The sequence below is a fragment of the Saccopteryx leptura genome, chromosome 2, assembly GCF_036850995.1.
Source record: "Saccopteryx leptura isolate mSacLep1 chromosome 2, mSacLep1_pri_phased_curated, whole genome shotgun sequence".
In the NCBI taxonomy this organism is placed as follows: Eukaryota; Metazoa; Chordata; class Mammalia; order Chiroptera; family Emballonuridae; genus Saccopteryx; species Saccopteryx leptura.
In genome coordinates this window covers 203,428,471-203,442,349 of record NC_089504.1, presented here as the reverse complement: position 1 = coordinate 203,442,349, position 13,879 = coordinate 203,428,471, and the positions used below count along the sequence as shown (strand labels likewise).

Below are 13,879 nucleotides of genomic sequence, written 5' to 3'. Positions count from 1 at the left end.
AATAGGGTGTAAATACTTTAAAATTCTAAGAATTAAGAAAATTTTAAAAGACACTAAGAAAAAAACCAACATGGATTTCTTAGTATTCTAGTGGTAGTCTACTAAGTTTAGAGCTAATACATTCTTACATTGGGATAATTACTTATAGAAAAGAAAAAGTGTCATTAACACATTGTAATAAAATAATTGTTACTTGCAAGTAAACCAATATAGTTTCTAAAGATGTTATTTTTAAATTTTATAAAGTGCTTTATTAATTAAATTTAAATTTCCATTATAACTCATAGTTACAGATTTGTTGTACAATACCCCCTAACCTTTATTCATAGAGGATATGTTCCAAGACCCCCAGTGAATGCCTGAAATCGCAGATAGTATGAGACTTTATAGACAGTATGTTTTTTCCCATACATACAAATCTATGATAAGTTTAATTTATTAAACACAGTTAGAGATGAACAAAAACAAACTGATAAAATAGAACAGTCATAACAATGTATTCTAATAAAAGTTATGTGAATGGCTTTGGCACCAATATTAAGTAAGATAAGGGTTACTTGAACACAAACACTGCTATTTGGTGACAATTGATCTGATAACTGAAACAGCTACTAAGTGACTAATAGGTGGGCACACAGCATGGATATTCTGGACAGCAGGAAGAGTCGTGTCCTGGGCAGGATGAAACAGAAAGCCCAAGATATCATCATGCTACTCAGGAGAACACACAATTTAATACTTAAGAATCACTTATTTCTGGAATTTTCATTTCATGTTTTTGGACCATTGGTAACTAAAACCTGGGAAAGAGAAACCATGGATAAAGAGAAACTAAGACAGATGTTTGTTTTACTCTCTTGTAACAGTACAGCTAAGAAAAGCTACTGCCGGTGGCTAGCTCTATCATTCACAACAAACAGCTGCTAAATAGCTATTCGTCATTTATTAGCCCTCAAAAGAAAACATAATTTCCAGCAAACTTCCTTACAGAGACGATCCAGAGGTTGCCCATATCATTTTCTGCACATCTGGTCAGCCCTGATCCTAATCATACAACCACTAAACTGAAAAAAAACCCTGAAAACCAGGGGCTGTTGCTGGTGGCTCACAGCTGACATTAAAGAGTTCCATTCTGATGAGGAAAGGGAGCGTGACCACCATGATTATGTTCGTATGAAATTTTTCTTGTTTTTACACAATATCTCCAAGGAGCTAATGTAAGGAATGTAACTTAGCACGTTATTTTCCTGTTCAATTTCTTATGTGCAACCAATTTTTCACCACGTTCATGCCTCTATCATTGACTCAACAGTCCTTAAACAATGACTTAACAATAAAGCTCCATTTTCAGTTACTGTAAGTTACTTTATTTTTATTCCCAACTTTTAGCAGTCACAACAACAAAGACATAATTCTGATTACAGTAGAACATCATTTAACCAAACGCACACTACATACCTAGCCTCTTTCATGTAGGAACTGATATTCTTAATAATAAAGAAGCAGACAATAGCCATAAAAAGATGCTTTGCATTTACCTAGCACAGAATAGTATCCAGTGATTTATTTAGGTGGTACCTAAAGAGACATAGTGATAGAACTAAGGTATAAATTTTCACTTGGGAATTTGAGGCCCAGACCTAGCCAGGAAACTTCAATTTCCTTAACTATATACTCCTTTAATTGAATCTCATCTTTATTCTTTCACTTCAGAAAGAATAGATGAGGTTTTTGGAATTTTTTTTTAATAAGACAGTGAAAACTAAGCATGTTGATGTGGAAAACTTATTCTGAGAAAATAGTAAAGCTGGCTACAATACTTTGGTGATGATAGCTGGGCAATTAGATGGAGGAGCCCTGGGAAAATTTGACAAGCAGGCAGCCTCTCATTCAATATCAAAAAAAGTCTTTTGACCCCTAGGCACTAAGATGGTTAAAGTTAAAAAGTAACATGGTGAGAAGATAAATCCTGCCTGAGCTACAGATGCAGCTGGCACAACAATATAACATCATGGGGCTGTGAATTGGTTAGAATTCTGTATACATAGGGGGCTTCTTTGAAAATGACCTAAACTAGCAGCTGATAGGGAAGAGCATGCTGATATATTTTCAAAGCTCCCTACTAACCAACTAAGATGCTATAAAAAATGTGGTAACCCCCCACTAGGAAAAACCAATCTCTCTCAGCCTAGCTCATTTTTCTTTCCTGAAATGCAGGTCTATTTTTGAATACTGCAATGAATAGAGTTCTCTCCTCTGAAACAGTTAAGTGCTCTGTAGTTCATCATGTTCTGGTTATAATACCTTTTATTTAAAAGTTTCATAATCCACTTGACAGGCAAAAAGAGATTAAGGAGACAGGTTTGGTGAGAGTGACTTTCTTATGGGCAGGTAAAAAGCCACCTGTGGTGGTGGAACAAAGAATGAAGAGCTGGGAGGCAGCATTTGCATTAGCACAGGGCAAGTAAATATGACTTCACTGCTGTCAGACAAAATGAGGATAAAAAGAAGCTGCAAGGAGAAAGAAGGGTCAGTCGCACACATGAAGGAAAAGATCCTAGGAAAATGTTTTAAAAGATGTAGTCTCGCATAGGTGATTGTTTAGGTGGGTATCTGAAAGAAAGCTGGAGAAGAGAGGCTTTTTAACATGAGGAGACATAAATCATATACTTTCCTCAGGAAGAGATCATGTAAATCATAGTCATGAGATTTTAGAAATAAAAGTGTTCTGAGGATCAATAACTTTGCTCTCCAGATGAGAAAACTGAAACTCAAAATGAGCTTTAGTGAATCGCTCACAGTTGTCTCAGAAGGGTCATTGTCTATATGTAAAAATGAGTCTATGGTCTCCCGCAAAAGCATAAAAGCATACACTTTGGCATGGCAAATACATTTTTTAGCAATTGAAGGAGTCCAGATTTACAATTAATTTTAAACTGAATATTCCACTGTTAGTCAAATAAGTTTGTAATCTATTTTTTATTATTTTTATGTTTGCTCGCTTATAATTTGTATTGGGGCCTTGGCAGCACCAGGTATATGTGATCTGTGAAATTGCAAATTACCTTTCTGCTTGGGAAGGGCTATTGTTTTGCTAATGTTTGCTGGAGGAGAGGTTTTCAGCCAGAAAGTTTTGAAGAGAAAAACGGAGAAGGAGGAGAGGCAGAAAGAAGCCCTATTTTCAGAGTGAGAGTAGAGAGAGATGCAGAGTGCTGAAGGAGAAGCCAGTCTGAGCCAAGAGGCTTTCAGAGCCCTACTGAGGTTTTGGGGGCCTTTGATTCTAGAAGAAACTGTAGAAGATTCTCCTGGGTGTGGAACTGGAGAATGTGTCAGGGCTTTGGGAGCTCTGAATGAGTGAAAGGGAAGTGTTTTCCCTGCCTGTTTGCTCATTGGCTGGTGCGAGACTTTAATAAAGGAATTACCCACCATTTTTTGGCTCCACTGTTTCATTAGCATCTGCCTGAATCCAATGTGAACCTACATGTAAATGGTAGTGATGGCGGAGGCCCCTGGCCTTATATCCACCATGTAGCATTAGGTAGAGCTTTCTTTACTCTGAACCTAACCGTTGTAGAGGAATCCAACTCTTGTTTGATGAAACTGTTAGTGCAAGAGATTATTATTAATTCAAAGATTGTTTACTGTTTCTTTTGTTTTCATGCATCCTTCTGTAAAGTAGTGTTCAGCTGTTAAAATAAAACACAGAGACCAGCCTTGAAAATGCCCTGAACAGACAAAACAGTTTAGTCATACAAACAAAACTTAATTCAGCATATGTTGCAAGACGAACTTGAACAGGGTCATTTCTTGCTTATTTCTCTGGAAATCACAAGCAAACTTGTACTGTTTCCCAAGATCAATATGAGGAAACCACTGAAAATTCAAATATTGTAACTGATCACTATGAAGAGTAAACAGTCACTGCTGTCTCACTCTACAAGCTGCTTTATAATGTGGACCCCTGGGCAGCCTCCATGTTTTGGTTTGAGTGCTCCTAGTTAGCAAACTGTCTTTGCAGTGTGTACAAAATAAACATTACCAATTACTACCTCTGTGATTCACTGGTTACACTTCAGCTATTTCTGAACTTTTGAAACAGCTGAAAATATTTTTACATAAATGAACTAAGTATATTGTTTACTCAGACATTTTCAGAGCCAGGAAGCTTTAATATTACATCTAAATTAATTTTCAGTTAAGGTTTTAGTTGAATAAAATGGATGTAGTCTTTACATCAGAAATTATATTGGACAGATTTTGGAGTAAAGTCCAAATTGAAGCTGACACTTAAAACATTGTTGTCTAGAATCTAATTAAGTGACTTAAAAATTAGTTATAAGCTAGTCAAAAACTCACAGGCAGAAAAAAAATAAGAAGCACAAGCAAAACAGAACAACAATGAAAACAAAGTTCACGGCACAAAATTTGTCCAATAACAAGAATTTAAGCAATGCAACATGACTCTTTTTTTCTATTATTGACCTACAAACCCTCTCCTCCCCATCAGAATGCTGAGAAGAACTCAAAAAAGTTCTAATTTTTATTACTTTTCTATTTGTAGAAAAACAGGTTAAATTGGTGAGCAGGCAGTCTTAACAAATATCTCAGGCCACAAAACCCCTAGTCAGTAATGCATAATAGGAGATCTCAGTGGGAATGAGAGGAAACCATGGGGGCTTGTGATTTTCTCAATGCTATTTGTTAAGTTGTGGGGAACAGTATGCAGCACGGTGGCATCCCACACACAATCGAAACAGAATAAAACCACATTAGTAAAATGGAACCTTACTTAGTACAGGGTGTTTAACAAAATTGAAGAAGAAAGAAAGGTATATGGACCATCATACAAAGGCTGGATGGAACCTCACAAGAGTTTGTCGTCCTCCTCCACCATTTTACTGCAACCCTTCAGTTTACAGAAAAGAAAAAAAAGTATTAGTATACATTCTTCAATCTGTAGCCTCTACAAATACAAGAATTCACCAGCTTTATGGGAAAGCTAAGCAGCTTCACCTAGTGGAACATAAAGCAGGAACAAGAAATAGCATGGAGTCATGTAACTATACCTCAAAAGGAAGGAAGCAGTGAAGAAATGAAGGAAAGAAGAAAGAGAATAGTATATAAAATGCTGCCCAAAATACTGATTCTAGAAACAAATTTAACCAAAGGAAAATTTTCTACATTGCAATTTATTATGAAATATGTTAATAAGAAAATGAGTTCATGAGAGTAAGAACTCAGGAAGATAATAAAATAGAATCAGATCAAAACAAAATGATTTTAATTAAGAATATCAGTTGCAATTTGAATCAGCAACATTATACAAATAATCAATATATTAGAAGCAGCAGAAAACAGAGTTGAACATTGCATATAATTGAAATGTACAAGGTAGTTACAGATACTGTAACAATTAAGAGAAAACTATAAATATAAAGAAATGACAGACTGATCTGTGGTGGTGCAGTGGATAAAGCATTGACCTGAACACTGAGGTCACCAGTTCAAAACCCTGGGCTTGCCTGGTCAAGGCACATATGGAAGTTGATGCTTCCTGCTCCTCCCCTCCTTCTTTCTCTGTCTCTGTCTCTGTGTCTCTCTCCCACCCCTCTAAAGTGAATAAATAAAATTAAAAACAAAAAAAATGACTAAGGGAATCCAACCTAAGGAATATTGGACCCCAACCCCAGTAAGATATCTAGCAAATTGAAAAACAGCAAAAAAATTTCAAAACTTTAGTAAAGGAATGACAATTTTTAGATGAAGTGAAAAATGTGAAAGGTATACCATATTTCAAGAAAACTTAAATTAGAATAATCAATGCTGACTTATGCTCCACTGACCCTCAAGTATGAAAAACAAAATTCTCTAAGCATTCATGCAGACATAAAGTATGTCACATAAGAATAAGATATAGGGTTATTTAGCTTTAGACATTTCCACAATTGTGTTCTGTGTAAAAAATATATTTTTATATATTTTTAGTTTACATATATATATTTTACACACACACATATATATTACAAAAATATCTGCAGAATTCCAAAAAATGTAATTTGCCTCTGCGTATAATCCCTAAAAACGTATCATTCAAGTATAAAAGAAAAGGATTTCTCAGATCTGAATGAACTTCATTAGCCCTTCTAAAAATAACTGCCCCCGAAATGAACTGGTTGATGATACACATACAATCAAAAAAGGAATAGAACAGTCATAAAGCAGACTAATTCAATACTCAGTGCCAGAGAATAGAAGAGTATCTACAGGTCTCTTAGGAAAAGACAGTATGCACCAAATTTTTATATTCAGCCAAATTTTTTCTCCAGTGTCAAAACAACAAAAAAACAATATCCAGTAATAAAGTCTCTGAATTTATAGTTCCTAAGGGTCCTCACTAACAAAGATATTTAATGATATTTAAAAGCTTATCACCCCCCTTTTCTTTACTCAAAAAGTAAAAATAAGTAAATTATCGAAGTCCTCAGACCTTTGTACAGAGGAAGATTACTGTCTTCTTGCAACACCTAAAACATAAAAAGGCTTACTAATTAAATATTAGAATAGTATATAAAATTATTTAAAAGTAAAAAAAAAAGAAATAGACCAGCCTTTGAGACAAACAAATATGTATTTCATAGGGGTCTGTCATTTTTGAACCATGAAGCACAGGAATAAGCTTAGTGTTCATTGACTTAATATATTGAGCATTTGGACACTTTGACACATTTTTAGAGAGAAAATTTATCTATAGAATCTTCAAAAGGATTCTTAATAAGCAACATAGTTTTTTGGGGGTTTTCTTAGTATGTTTGAAGGCAGCAATATTTCATTTTTACTGAAATTTTATAATTACTCCCAAGTTTGAATATCTATTAAGGTTGAGCACTTACAGATATTTGTGAGTTTGTGTTTTGTTTCTATGGCTGGTTTTGTGTTTTTGTTAAATGGCTAGGTTTGTATTTTATGTGTTAATTAGTAGAAGTTCTTAATCTTTTTTTTCTTAGTCTGTCCTTTTATTTTTAGTTTAAAAAGAAACTCCTCTTGTACTCCATCAGCAGAAAGACATATTTCTACATTGTCTTCAAATACGTTCCATACCTGACCCAACCCGGGGAAAAACAAACAAAACAAAACAAAACAAACAAACAAACAAAAAAACCAAATACGTTCCATACTTTTTATGTACTTAAACTCACTTAAAATACATTTTCTTTATGATATGAGATAAGGATCTAATTTTATTTATCATGAGTAGATAACAAACCAACCTGCATCATTATTGAAGAGTCATCCTTTCTGCATCTATTATTAGCAACATTGTCATATTGATATATGAAGTTTCCATATGTAAATCAAGTTGTCTGTGGCTCTTTATCATGCGGAGATATTTGTCCATTCCTGGACCACAATCACATACTCTTTATTAAAACTCTGTAATGGGTTTTGCCATCTGTTAAGGCAAGTTCTACTTAATTTTGGTAACTTTTTAAAATTTTGAGACATATGATTAGTTCCTTTTCACATTAACCAATTTGTTTGATTTTAGCTTGTCTTTCATAAATTATTCCACTTTTTAAAGAAAGCTATTCAACCACTCATTTGAACATATTAAGTACAAGTACTCAAAATAAATAATCAGAGGAAAATTTATAATTTAAATGCTTATTTTACTTTTGAACCTGAGTACATCATTTTTGGTTTTCAATATTTTATTTAATATATTATTACCCTGTGCTTGAAGCAGAATATGTAAACTCATTTTTCTATCTATTACTTCTCTTATAAATATTGAAAAGAAATATAATAAAATCCTTTTGAAAAGTAATTGCAACTGTATCAGCTATAATGAAGAACACAGTAATTGTGTTCTATCTTGTTGGCTGGCTAGATTCAAGAGATATTCTCCAAGTTCTAATTCTAATGGTCTGGCCTTTTATTACAGTCATCTGCTGGAATAGAAGTAAAATGAACCTCTCTCAACTTAATCAATGCTATCACTAATTTCAGATATATTTTTAAAGTGCCTAATAATGCAATCAGCATTAATTCAGTTAAATTGTAAAGCCAATAGCCATGGCCACCATCACAGCAGCCTAGCCAGTGCAGGTTTGCATTAGATGCAGACAGACAGTAATGAAACAACGGAGCCAAGAACTGGTGGGCCATTACCTTTACTCCTAGCTTGCACCCACCAGGCAAGTAAAAACACACATTGGGCTCCAAAACCCACTCATTCAGTGCTCACAAAGCTACTGACTTAACTGAGTTTCCTAGAATCAAAGGTTTCTAGCTCACTAGCTTATTCACCTCCGTTCCCCATCTCCTTCTCCTGCACAAACTCTGTACTAACTGGCTTCTCCTTCAGCATTCTTCCATCTTGGCTGCTTCTCCTGGCCTCCTCCACGTGGCCTTTTTCTGCTCTGCAAAGCATGGGCTTCTCCTAGAATGTAATCACTCTTCCTCTGGAACAGTGTGATCTCTCTTCCCTTTAAAACCTTTTGGTGTGAAAGTCCTCCCCCAACACATATTAACATAATCCTGCCCATCCCAAGTAATCACCTGGACAACGGGATTCCATGCGGGCAGCGCCATCTTTAACAAAGTGAGCATAATATATTTTATTTACCCAACATAAATAAAAGCATAAATATATTTCATTGTTATAAAGTACTGTATCCTAAATTCTGAAAGGCACTGTACCTCATTTCATTGAGTTCACGTAGAGACATCCAGTCCAGATGAATTTGGAAAAGTTTTATTGAAGGAGGAAATTTATTAAATATGCCAGCCACATATATTTTACATGGGGCAGCAATCCCAAATCGTGTGCCCAATTAATATATAACCAGGGGCTGGTTATATACCCTTAATTATACATGGGTGGGGGAAAAGCCTGACATCACGGCATAAGCTTATAACCTTTGTTTTCACCTATACAGGTTTGGGAAAAGGATGAAGGGAGGGGGGATGGGACACAATTCATTAGCAAGTTTATAACATTTGTCTATAGGATTCATAAAAAAACGTTTCTACATATTAAAACTTGCAAGGTAACATAATAGTAAAAATATCACTCTACATATTAAAAGATATTCCTATATTTTCTAGTGTTCACCTGTCATTCTTTTGTTCAGATACACACACACACACACACACACACACACACACATTAACTACACACTTTCAGGAGGAGAGGGGTAGTTTTCATGGGGACAAATGCCTGTAAATGGCCCATCAATATAAGAAAATCTTTTTTTGTTTGTTTGTTTGTTTTTCTGAAGTTGGAAACGGGGAGGCAGTCAGACAGACTCCCACATGTGCCCGACTGGGATCCACCCGGCATGCCCACCAGAGGGCGTCATTCTGTTGCAACCAGAGCCATTCTAGCGCCTGAGGCTGAGGCCATGGAGCCATCCTCAGCGCCCGGGCCAACTTTGCTCCAATAGAGCCTTGGCTGCGGGAGGGGAAGAGAGACACAGAGAGGAAGGAGAGGGGGAGGAGTGGAGAAGCAGATGGATGCTTCTCCTGTGTGCCCGGGGCGGTAATTGAACACAGGACTCCTGAATGCCAGGCCAATGCTCTACCACTAAGCCAACTGGCCAGGGCCTATAAGAAAAGGTTTAATTTAATCTTTTCTCTTCCTGCACCTAGTTAGCTATTCACTGGCTTCCTCACAGGTGTGTGTGGGGGGGAGGTCAGAGAATCCAACTCTCCTTCCCCTCTGCATTTACAATACAATGCCATCGGCCATCCTGGTTTTAATGCTAATCACACAAGTATAAAGATCATTTTCAAAATCTCTCTGCATGCCTAGCCCAAATTAATAAAATGTTCTTTAGCTTCCTAAAATATTGATATTAATTCTGTAACTTTTGATACCTTACAACACCATGACATACTTTTTTTTAATATTTTACTTCTTATGAGCAAGGCTTTTAAAGTGCAAGAAGAAAAGTAGCTATTGCTCATTGTAGCCAATTATAATATGCCACAATTTTAATGTGGTAAGCACTTCTGATCTAGGACTTTATTACCTCTGGCAAGTTTTACTTACCAGGACAAGAGACAAGCGAGTTTAATTCAGAATAGATTTAATTTTATTTACAAGAAGGGACAAAAGAAGTTTTACAGTTTGAGTATGCAAAACAAAAATTGTTCTGAGGAGCCACTGTACCACCTCACCCGCAGGTGTTGTAAAGTACCAAAAGCTACAGAATTAATATTAATATTTTGGAATGCTTGAAGAACATTTTATTAATTTGGGTTAAGGTGTGCAGAGAAATTGGGAGAAATAGTCCCTGTACTGTGTGATTGGCATGACCAGGATGGCCCTTGGCATTGTATTGTAAATGCAAAAGGGAGGAAAACATGGATTCCCAGACATTCCACCATGCCTGTGGGGAAAGGAGTGAATGGCTAGTCAGGTACAGGGAGAGAAAAGCCAAAATAAACCTTTTCTTATAGCAATGAGCCATTTGCGGGCATTTGTCCCCACAGAAACTACCTCTCCTATGTAAATGTGTGTGGTTAACACATGTGACTCTAGACAGAGAGATAGCAGATAAACACTAGATAATATAGGAAAGCCTTTTAATATGTAAAGAGACATCTTTCTACCATTGTGTTGACTTGTAAATTTTGTTTTCTCCAAAATAATGTATGGCTTGCAAATTGAACACGGTCCTATCATGTTAAAGGACATATGACTATAGCCAATAGTGGTAAGGGGCTCCTAATTACAATTTTTGCTTCTGTATTTCCCACTTACAAAACTCCTTCCCCTACAAAACTATAAAAACTAAGTAGAACAAAGGGCTGGCGTGCTTTCCTTCAGAATTCTGTCGGAGTAGCCACCGCTTGGCCAAGCTAGACAATAAAGCTTTGATGTGTAATCGACAGACCTTGTTCATGTCTTCAATGTTTCGGGTCCCTCCGGATTGGGCTTAACAGTTCTTGTATTATATTTATCAATTCTTTCATTATTTTTCATACAAACAACTGTAAATCTACTTTTGCTCCATGCTGTATTTAAATTTTAGATTCATTGTGATTTAAGGTATGACAGTTCCAATGACAAGCTGTAATTAACTCATCAGAAAACATTCTTTTTTTCTCAGAAAGCATAGATCTACAGTTACAAGTGCAGTTATCATAGTCTGTTCTCTTGTTATAATAGGTATATTTTTAGAAACAACGTCCAGGTAAGTGAGCAATACCTTTCTACCTAAAACATTTTCTTAAAATAGAAACAAATACTTGAGTCCTCACACAGCATCTACTCCCGTTCATTGATAACTGCAAGCAGCCATAAAGAGTAGCCATTTGATGTCTGTTGAAGTGGACTTTCCTTTAGGTTAAGTCAATACTACCTTATACTGCATAACTTCACAAAGTCATACAGTGGAAATTATGAATTTTGTGATTGTTTCAATAAGAAATATATATATATATATATATATATATATATATATAGAGAGAGAGAGAGAGAGAGAGAGAGAGAGATGTTAATATTCACATATATGTTAGGCTTTATATATACCTCTACATAAAAGTTATTTTTAGAATGTCTACACCCACACTGAACAGGAGAAATTTCTTAATAATGACCTGAGTCAGAGCATAAAATGTTGATCTGTTAAGAACTCTCTATAAATACCAAAGGCATGTGACTAATGACTAATTTGTTTATCATGAATTTTATATTTTCCATAAATGGTTTTCAAGTATTATTTGTGTTTACAACAGGTTTTTAATTTCATTCATTTTGACCAATGATCTGTTCAGATGATTAACATTTACAACTCTAGGCCTCTCTTAGCTCATTTATATCTTCTTAAAGATTAACTGCCTTTTAAAATCTACTTAACATATATAGACGTAATGTTGCCCTTTGGACACACACCAAGCGTTTACACTAAATAGTCAGACTAGTGTAAATTTAGGTTGTTGTTTTCCAAATCCTTTTTGAAAATTTAGAGATTTTTATTCTCCAGTTGGTGCAAGTTTTTATCTTCTCTCAACTGTATTTAAATTAGCCTATCTTCAAAAGCCAAAAATGGTGTCAAAAAGAAGTGCAACTTCAAAGCATCATTCTCTCACCATCCACGAAACTGTCTTTGTAGCTCTCATTGTCATTTTGGTGGTTCTCTGTGCTGGATTAATCTCAGTGGCCTGGCTGGCAATCAAGGAGTCGGAAAAAGGTAAGTCACATGGAACTGGCTACTAAAGGCACTCTCAGATAATGTACCCACTGTAATCTCTGTTATCCTGTCAGCTTTGTTGCACTTTCATGACCAGATACTTATGTTTCATTCAGATGTTTGGCTGTAGTTCACTTTGTAGAATGTTAGAAAAATTAATTGGTTTATAATTAGAAACTTAATTCAGAATTCAAACATGAAACTAAGTTTTTAAAATAAAAGTGTTATGTATGTTTCTTAGTTTCAACCTATAACAAAGTAGGTTTTATAGCCTGTGGATTGATTCTAATAGAATTTAAATTATAAACATATTTAAAATGTTGACAAGTTGATAAATAAACAAAGGTAAAGAAAAGTATTATTTATTTCTAGAGAATGACATCTTCATTCTCTTACTAGGCTAATGAGTTTACTTGCAACAATATAAGGGAATGTGGATAAAAATAGTGAATTATAAAGGTCTGAAGCTACGTGGGAGGCAAATTGTGATAAACAGAAAAAAACAAACATAGAAGAGGTAACTATTATTTAGAGCTAAATGTATGTACCAACAATTTTTCAAGGATTTTCAAATGTAGTCTCTTGTTACAACAAACATGAGTTACCCTCATTATATAGGTAATGAATCAGAGACAGAGAATCTAAATCATTTGTTTAAATTTGCATCATTACTATGTAGTGGATGATTCCAAACTAAACACTACAACTCAATAACTTATTCTCTAATATACTATTTATTCATTTATCATAAACTTTAAAAAATTACTAGCATAGCAACAACCTGAGTATTCAGATAATTTTTCTGAGAAAGTTTCTACATTTTTATAAATTATGATCATGTTTCTGAAAGCTCACAAGATTAAACACTTTTCATGTAATTTGGGTTTTACTAAGAAAATTCTCAATTTTAGCTATTTTCCTCTAGTAAATGAGTAATTTAAAGTAAAATAGAATAAATATTAATTGTAGTTTAACAAAATAATTCTAGTACAATTCCTGGTTTATATAAACACTACAGACATATACAAGGGATATATTTTAGAGCAAAAGATCTTGTGGATATTTTATATGATTATATAAACAATTAAATAAGTTATAGAGGTTCACTTAGACTTATAGAAAAGGAATCACTTTGGTCTTATTTAAATGCTATAAGTCCTGGTGAAAGCATCATCTGGATACACCAAGGTCCAAGTTCAATCCCCCATCAGGGCACATACAACAATCAACCAATGAATGCACAACAAAGTGAAACAACGAATCAATGTTTCCATTTCTCTCCCCCCCTTTTTTTCTCTCTAAAATAAATAAATAAAAAGTAAATGCTTCAAGGGTATTTGGAAGTCCATTGGACTCAGATCTCAATAAAGACACAGAAGTAAGTTTTCTTATAAGTAAAAAAAATATATATCTATAAATGTGAATATAATTTAATAGTGAACAACTTAATATTAAAAGTAATTTAAGTTAAATATAAAATAAAAGACAAGATGCCTGTTCAGGTGGTGATGCAGTGGATAGAACACCAGCGTGGGACACAGAGGACCCAGGTTCGACACCTCGATGTCACCAGCTGGAGCACCGGTTCTTCTGGCTTGCACACGGGCTGATGCAGAGTTGCTGGCTTGAGCATGGGATTATACACATGACCCCATGGTCGCTAGCTTGAGCCCAAAGGT

At 35.0% G+C, this 13,879-nt stretch overlaps 1 protein-coding gene across 4 annotated transcripts in view; it reads left to right on the top strand.

The window, feature by feature from the left end:
* The first annotated feature begins 11,911 nt into the window (after nt 1-11,911).
* Nucleotides 11,912-13,879, top strand: part of TMPRSS15 (transmembrane serine protease 15) — a 163,665-nt gene continuing 161,697 nt past the window's right edge. For all 4 annotated transcript variants that reach the window (XM_066365895.1, XM_066365892.1, XM_066365893.1 and 1 more), the window contains exon 1: nt 11,912-12,200. In XM_066365895.1, coding sequence (XP_066221992.1) covers nt 12,056-12,200 — 145 coding nt within the window. In that variant the 5' untranslated portion in view covers nt 11,912-12,055. The remainder of the gene's footprint in view (nt 12,201-13,879) is intronic.